We start from the raw sequence: 8,904 nt of genomic DNA, 5'->3' as shown, positions 1-8,904 counted from the left end.
CCATCTTGGTTTTGTTTTGAATCACAAATTTATTATGGACAATGAAAATTGGTTAGCTTGCTTTTTTGATAAACAAAACAAATGAACAATAATAAAATGATACATAAAATAAAACATATTAAAAACCCTTTATACATCAAAATATACTATTTACTCAAAAAGAGCATATTAAAATTCAAAGCATATAAAAATCATAATTAAAAAATTTTGATAAATGGAATTTGGTCCAGGTGGGGTCAAATTCCAATTATTGATATACCCAGTCAATCAGCAATCTTCCAGTATAAAATTTTGAGTTTTATTCTCAATTGTATTGTAGTTTAAATAATTTTCCTTAATTATTTTGATCGATATTTATTAATTAAAAATGAATACCACTAGAGAAACTAACAACCAAAATAATGTTTAAAATAGATTATTTGTCTTATTTCTGTATACATTGTTTAGGAATTACAAAGTTATTGTTAATTTTTATAACCTAAAAATAAATTTGGAATTCTAACTTTGATTATTCATTTCATACAAATATTTTATTAATTCTATTGTATTGTATTGTTCTTTTTTTAATGTTTATTTTCTAGGTGGATAAAATGTACGAAAGATACAATGATGACAAGTATCAAGAATTCAGCTGTCCTACTAGCCAGTGGATACTTTATCTTTGTTTATGATATAAATATGGACAATTATATTCTTTATTCACCTGATGATGTTGATGGTATTGGTTGTATTAGAGGTTCTCAAGAAGAAGACTTCTTTGCTTTTTCTGAAAAAAAAAATGAACCAAGTATTTTTATTGTTACATATCCAGATCTTCAGATAGCATTTATTCTTCGAGGTATGATGTTATTTTTACAAAATAAATGAAGATGTGGATGGATGAAGGTATTATGTTAACAAAAAAATGAATCTGTGAAAAACTAAATTTAATGTTTATTTCTATTTTTAACCTCATGACAATTACCATAATTTTACAGAAATTAAACAATATGCTATGTACAAAGAAATATTTAAAATATTCTTCTGAGCAAACATCTCTATTTTTCCTAAACTATCATATAAAATCTTTTTCTAACCACTGTTTATATGTATTGTTTCACAATCATCTTAATAAATACAATATACAGTAAAACCATAGCATTAGTTGAATTATTTTTTTATTTTAAGATGAAATTAAGTTTTAGATTTTACTAATTTGTGGGCAATATTGTAGTATAATGTTTTCTGCTTTTTATTTTTAGAATGTCAAGGGTTAGAAATTTTCCATCAAACATGGCTTAAGTATATTGTTCTTTGGAAATGTATTTATTAATTTTTTGAAATAAGCATATATTTTAAATCAATGGTCTTTTTGTGGTCCGTATGTGGACCACTAGGTCCCCCCACCTGTTACCAGTACCAGTATCAGTAACACTAGAGTACATTTGACAGGTCATCAAAAGTTGCATGACTACCCCTATTATATGTTTCTATTTTAGCCTTGTAATATTTGATTCTGAACAATATTATTACAATAGATTTTTTAAATGTCTGTGATTCATCATCAAAAGTTTAATGGTATAAATGAAAGTTAGAAATTATAAATTTTATTAATTTATTTTATTACAGTATGCTTTTCTTCTTACTGTTTCCCTTCCTCAACCATTCATGCCTGTGATCTCATTGTATTTTCAGAGTAACCAGCACCTGATTACTTCTTTCCTCACCCAATCAATTAATGTTATACATTTATCTTTTAAATTCTTGGTCTCTAATCTGGTCATCATTTCTATTTTTCTTTAAATTTTCTTTTATTGTCAAAACTTAAAAAGCCAATGTTGTTGAAGGTGTATGCATTTGAAGATTGAATAGTGAACTTTGGTTGATATATAAAATAATATAATACACTGTTTTTATTGTATTGCTTCTTGATCCCAGGTTTTAGCTAGTATAGCTAGTACCATTGGAAAGTTTTTGAGCCTATTTTGAACATAAACTGTAAATTGTCCACATTAGTTGCCACTTTTTAATTATCATAATAAAAAATATGGCAAAATAGGATATTGTAGATACTGAACAACAATAAATAGGAATAAAGACAGTTTACTACTGTGCATACAAAAAATAATGTGGTAAGATTGCAAATTGTTGAATGTTGGAATGAGTATAGTTGCTCTAAATTTGTTCAGTTTTTTATTTAAAGCTGTTTTATTTTTATTATGTACTCCAGTAATATTTATAACAAGCCGATATTTTGTTCTTCCTAAATTGTTGTTCAGCTAATATATCTTTTGACATGACAACATTTAGATATATATTATTTTTAGTAGCATTTATTCCATATTTCCTACAGCCCTCTCTCTTTATTCTTTGCAAATCAAAATTTATCTCAAATTTCCATTTTACATAATATTTTTTCTATCATTTGTTGCTGGGCTTGTCCTTCTTTCCAGATTTTGTTCTTTTTGAGTATGATTTTTCCTGCCAGAATTCCATTTTCTAATTTCTTTGAAGAAAACCTTACTCCAGTCTTAAGAAAAAATGCTTATACTATATCTCTGTAAGACTGCTGTCTTACTTCCAACTATCCTAAATACCATACTAAATTACTCCTAAGCACATAAGCAGCAATTACTCAGATTTAGGATGATCTGGATTGGATAAACCAGAAAATATAAATGTTGTGAAAACAGAAACTATTGCTATTGCCTGCAGTTCTCTTGTAAGATTCAATGCCAACTTTATTACTTTAAACTTACATAATCATCCTATCATTTTCTAATTCTTTATTAAAAACTTAGATATTACTGTTGAACTGAGCTTTTCGTGAAAACAGTGCTTCTCCTAAATATTTCACTAATCAAATATAAATTTAGTATCTTAAAGATATATATTATATAATTTGGTTCAACATAAACTTACAGCATAATGATAAATAATATAAACATATAATCTAAAAAAAACACTAATTTTATTATTTCACTTTCAGATCAGTACCATGGTAAAGTGATTGATATTCAGTTTGGAAGCAATGGGTTATTACTTTCTCTTAAATGTGATTTTGCTGAACATCGTGTTGTTGTTTGGTACTGGCGCTGTACTTATGTCCTTTGTAGTTACGTCTTAGATAAACCTCAAATACATCCAGAATATTTTAGGTATGTATAAAATTAATGTCATGTAATAGGTGTGGGAATGACGAACCCACTCTGTGAAAAAACCACGTCAAGAAACACACAAATGTATTAGGAAATACATCGCGCGAGGACTTAGGTCTCCATTGTCTATTGCCTATAAAATAATAATAATAATATAAAATTAATGTCATGTTTTATGACTATTTGTAATTTTTAAAGAATTTTTCATTGATTGAAATTAGACCTAAATTATTTCAACATTAGAAAAATTTGATGAATATGGATCTAATGTAAAGAAGGTTTTCTTTTTCTTGTTTTCATGTTTAATGATCCTAAATTTAAGAAATAGAATAGTGTTACAAACTTCTTGACTTTGTCATAAGCCATGAATCTCATGAAAACAGACATTTTTTGTCATTCTCAAACATTTAAAAGCACTGCATTCAGGTGCTATTTTTTGAGAAAAACTAAAAAAAAGTTTGAAAATCTAGAGAATGACAACTATAGCTCAACAAGATGTTTAGCAGGATAAACCAGTCGTAGGATATCTTTACCTTAATCATGTTGGCCATCCTCAATTTTTTTAGAATGTATGTAATAGTTGATTTGGAACTTTTGAACATTTTAAGTCCCAATTCCTGTTTTTAGATATAAATGCTCTGGGACTTGTTCAACACTTCTCGACTTTTGATAAAAGCATGTTGGGATGCTTAAGCAGTGCATGGAATTTCAGGAAGAAATATAAGCTGCTTCCCTAATAATTTCATCAATGTTAAATGTTTTTAATAAAATTGAATTGGTAAATGTTAGGATTTGCAAAACATCGTTGACCTTATGTTGTACCCACCTAGTTAAGGTACTTGTATATTATAGAACTTATCAAGCGATATTGAAGGATATCCAGCAGAGACCATGGATGAAGTGGATAATACTCATTTGTAATTATTACAATTTCAGTTGTATTTAATTGAAAATATAAGATTTTCTGGTCCATTTTTCACTGATGGTTTCGCTATGCAGAAGTGCTTTATCATTAATCCATGCTTGGAGCTGGGCTCAACACATGGTCACTACAAATCAGAATATAAACATTTTTCTAATTAATTTTATAGAAAAGGTGCAACATTTATGTAAGTCTGCATACGATCAATGATGTTTTGCATGTCTTGCAAATCCTAACATTTCCCAATTTAATTTTATTGAAAACATTCAACATTGATGAAATTATTAGGGAAGCAGCTTGTACTTCTTCCCAAAAGTCCCACGTCATAATCCCAATATGCTTTTATCAACAGTCAAGAAGCGTTAAACAACTCCTGGAATGTTTATATCTTAAAGCAGACATGTTCAAAAGTCTCAAATCTTTTATTTTGTACCTTCAAAAAATCTAAAGAAAAAAAATTGTCAGGGATAGAAATGCATTCATGGTACTAGAGAACCTAAAAATTCCAAATTCATTCTAGTATTTTTATCAGATGCTTATTAATTTGATTAAGCAGACATATAATGTTTTATTGAATGTATATGTATGTCATGTTAATAAAAAATATATCGCTAAAGTTAGTTGACCAGATTTTAAACAATTAGCACTCAAATGATAGAATATTATAAATATAATCTTAAATAACAGTTAATTATTCTTTCCTAAGTTCAGGAAAATTCTTGATTGTTTAAAACATAGAGAGTGTGTTTCAGTGATTTTGTTACAAATAATATTGAATTAACTATCAGATATAGTTACATTTTTAGACTGGTAGGGTTACCCATTTCATAAATAATTATTTATTTCGCATTATGCAATCTAATTAAAGCTTTTGTTATTAGTGCTAGTTTGGAGGGAACTTATTATGCTTTGTTGCAAGAGCACTATGGTAAAACTCTAATACAGTTCTGGTATTTAACTATTCTCTGTGATGAATCCCTCCTAGTGAAAAAATATACTGGTGATATTACATTGGAAAATTACATATTTCATGACATGCAATTTGACTCCAATGGTGTTTTGCATTTACTTGATGAAAAAGGCAATCTATATACTGTAAGTGAAACCAGTTAATCTTTTTTTCTTCTGTTCTATCTTTAGTAATGTATTAATAGTATTTGTTGTTTGGTAAGGAGGAGCGAATACTGATGTTAACATTATAAAAGGACTATTTATTAAAGATTTTTGATAATTTATAATTTTATTTTCTTTATATAATTTTATTAATTTTCATTGTTACGTATTTAGCTATTTTATTATAAATCAAAACTACATTATTATTTGAATCTTATCTATATTATTATCTTTTTTTTTTTTTTGACTGCTGTCAAAACAGCCCTGACGAAGCCCTGCAACGTGGGGCGAAACGTTGGCTCAATAAAATAGTATAATTATCTACTATTTGAGTTTTTTTTTACCGCACCCGGACCATATTCCATTCATACATTATTATTTATTTGAAGATACCTTATTTTATTAACAATATTTTTAGGGGACAAGTTTTAATTTTTTTATTGGGTGACTGGAATAATAATTAAGTATTAAATTGCTACTTAGTGGGTCATTTAATATGAAATGTCAGTTCTCACAGGAAAGGTTATTTAATAAAACAACTTTATCAAATCACAGGGGAGTGCGATTGCCACGGGGTAAAGTGTTTGGCTACTAACTCTAAGGACCCAAGTTCAAACCCGGCTGGGCAGAAAATAGAAAATTATTTTCTGTTACACTGTAGCCGTGAGTCAACTCCTGTGGTTTCTTGGAGCCCTCTTGGGGTCCACCCAGCCTCTTAAATTGGGTACCCTTAATTGGGTAAAAATCTGGCGGTCGAGCGTGATTCTGACCAAGTCACCTCCTTGCACAACCGTTGGTCTAGTAACAGTACTTCTTTACAAAGTACTGAACCCCTGACCCTTCATGGGTTGTTGTGGTACAGATTTAATTTAATTTTATCAAATCAAAACATTTTTATTCAAAATATTTACCTTAATTATCTATACAGTTTCCCCAATATGTTATCAACTGTTCAATCCCAGAACTGAAAAATTCGGAGTTTTGTAAAGAAATAAAATCAGAAAATGCATTTTTGATCTGAGAATCATTTTCCTTTTAAGTTGTACAAATTTCTGAACAGATGGTATAGGTCCCTTTTGATTAACCAATGCAGGTTGTTTTTTTACAATTTATTGATGCATTATGTCAATATTATTGCAATGCGATCTGCATTTGATGGTTTCACCTCTGGGTAAAAAGGAGAAATGAATTATTTCTGTCATTGACTACCGCACAGAAACCAATAATTTTTTTGGTTTTGGCATGTAGCGGTCTTTTGTAGATATTTAAGTGACCTGACCGATGCCTGTTGCCATATACCATCCACTTTTTTTCACACGTAATTATTCATTCAAGAAAAAGCTTTTTTGTTTGTTTGTTTATTTTTTGTCTAATAAGCAGTAAAACACATATCTCATAACACTCCAACTGCTGCCACTCATTAAGTTCACGAGGTACCCATAGATCTACTTGTTTTACTTTACCAAAAAGAATGCTGTAATTTTCTCTTCCTTATTTATCCCCTAATCTGGCTTTAAATCTTTACATCTAGATATCTGAATAAATAAACTTAATGCAATAATTTTCTCTAACTTATTCGTCACCTAATCCGAGTTTGAATCTTTATATCTAGAGTAGCCTTTATTAAAATTTAATTACTTGATTGCTTTTCAGTTGAAAGGTTTGTAGTTTCATAACTTGTCAAACCATTTGACTAAAATTTAAATTTAAAGTTATTTAAAATGAAATTTGGTTAAATTGGATAATAGTTAGTTTATTGATAGTTTTGGCTAGTTTGTATCCAACAATCAACTTCTCTACCTTAATTTTATTTAACAATTCAGCCGAGGCAGGAGGATTGTTGTTAGGTGTGAAAGGTTTGCAACTCTCCCACCAAAGATAGTGTTGCCTCCTAAATTTGTTTCTGTGATTCATTTATCACCATTGAACAGTTTTTTTAAAAATAAAAGTAGTGTTGTAATTTTTTTCCCCCTTTCACTCAGCACTGAAACAGAAAGTATGACACTTCTGTGATTAATCTCATTTTATTGTGAAATATAGATAAATATTTTTGAGGATTAACAGGATTCTATAAAAAAAACATAAAATTCTATTTTTCTTTTCAAACTTCTCTTTCCCTAACCTTACAAAAAGTGAGAGAAGGGTAAGTGTGTGAGGGGAGAGAGATTTTTAGTTAGTTTTGTCAAGAATAAACTATTAAACAATAACTTAAGCGCATACAATTAGAAGAGGAAGGGTAGAATTATTTTTCCTTTAGCTGAGGGGATTCTGAAATGGTTTTTATGTCAGTGACTAAAAATAAAAAATAGAATAAACTCTTTACAAGGCTATATATTAAATTTAACTTCCTAATGATTTCCAGCTATGGCTAATGAAGACAAGAATACTATTTTCCTATGTAGAATGCAAACTAAATAGTAAAAAAAAAAAAAAAAAAATGTAAAAAAAGAATAATATAATATAACATTACTTAAAAAATTAAAATATTATTTAGTGGGGAACCCGAATAATCATGTTATTCTAAATTATTTTTCTACACTGTCATTGTAATGCTGATATTGGTGAGGTTATTATCTGATTATTTGACTTTGGTCAATTTATTGATAGATAGACTTAAATGTAATATACTAAACACATTTTATCTACTTTTGAGCTTCATTTATTTAGTTTATTTTAGTAATTTAAAATCATTTAGACATTTTATGTTATTTTCTCTTTCCCTCGCATGCTTCATTTCTTCCTATCTTCATTAAGTTTTAAAATTCTAAGTTACTACAAAATTGAAAGTTAGTATGTTGCCAAATTTTTTCTTTAGTTTCTTGGGGACTCAATGAATAAATTTTCTGCTGAAAAAAATTTTTTATTTTGACTTCAATTTCCAAAAATTTCAACATCAAAATTGCCCAGCTTTCAGAGGATGGCCCATGTCATAGTTGTTCAGAAATTTGATTTAAAAAAATTAACATAACTTTGTACTAATAATACTTTATTATATTAATTATACAAGTAATGATTAATAAGTCAGTAATATTTTTTTCCCCTAGTATGACAAAAAGTCTAAAAAGGCTAATATTTTGATTCCCTGGAAACCAACAAGTCCTCCTGTTGATGATATTATTGAGCAGCAAAAGATAATTGAAAATTTTCTTCCAGAAAGAAGAAGAGTGGTAAGTTTTCAGTTAACTTTTAATTTTATAAACTAAAAAATAGTAATTAAAATTTTATTTAAGTAGTATAGAAAAAACTTTTTAAAATTTTTGTCTGTCAGGAGTGGCCAACTTTTTACCAACCATGCACCAATATTTTCACAGATGGGCTTTATAACTTAAGCGCATTTTATAATGTCTTATGTTCATGGTTAGGAGTAGGAAACAAGAGGAAAGGATAGGATCATCGTTACTTTTCCAAAGAAAAAAATAATAACTTAATCACATAATTAAATTGATTAATTTATGGAACTTTATTTAAGCGCCATTCTAAAGAAATGATTGCAATAATGTGTTAAAACATTAAATGTGCTCACAAAACAACAGAAAACTTCAAACTTGATACCAATGACGGCTTACTCTGACCTAACTTACCCACAATATAGAAAATAAAGGTATTGTACTTCCAGAATGATAGAGGCATTACTCAAAATTAATAGTATTGTGGGATTGATGATAATCAGTTCAAACATTATACCTTGCAGATATTTTTCTGATGTTATCAATGGATACTTGAATGCAAGTG

General features: G+C 28.4%; 1 protein-coding gene across 6 annotated transcripts in view; it reads left to right on the top strand.

The window, feature by feature from the left end:
- LOC106680233 (GRIP and coiled-coil domain-containing protein 2) overlaps positions 1 to 8,904 on the top strand; it is a 98,754-nt gene that overhangs the window by 6,421 nt on the left and 83,429 nt on the right. For 5 of the 6 annotated variants that reach the window (XR_010842777.1, XR_010842778.1, XM_067045025.1 and 2 more), the window contains exons 4-7: positions 582 to 838; positions 2,969 to 3,137; positions 4,941 to 5,154; positions 8,217 to 8,339. Coding sequence is in view for 4 of the 6 variants with exons in the window: in XM_067045025.1 (XP_066901126.1) it covers positions 582 to 838; positions 2,969 to 3,137; positions 4,941 to 5,154; positions 8,217 to 8,339 (763 nt within the window). In the remaining 2 variants the exon portion in view is untranslated. Of the gene's footprint in view, positions 1 to 581; positions 886 to 2,968; positions 3,138 to 4,940; positions 5,155 to 8,216; positions 8,340 to 8,904 lie in introns of those variants that run through there. The other variant, XM_067045026.1, reaches the window with a different exon arrangement.

Source organism: Halyomorpha halys, unplaced genomic scaffold (genome assembly GCF_000696795.3).
Source record: "Halyomorpha halys isolate HHAL.00 unplaced genomic scaffold, Hhal_1.1 Scaffold251.1, whole genome shotgun sequence".
NCBI classification, from domain to species: Eukaryota; Metazoa; Arthropoda; class Insecta; order Hemiptera; family Pentatomidae; genus Halyomorpha; species Halyomorpha halys.
This window is presented reverse-complemented; position numbering and strand designations above follow the sequence as displayed.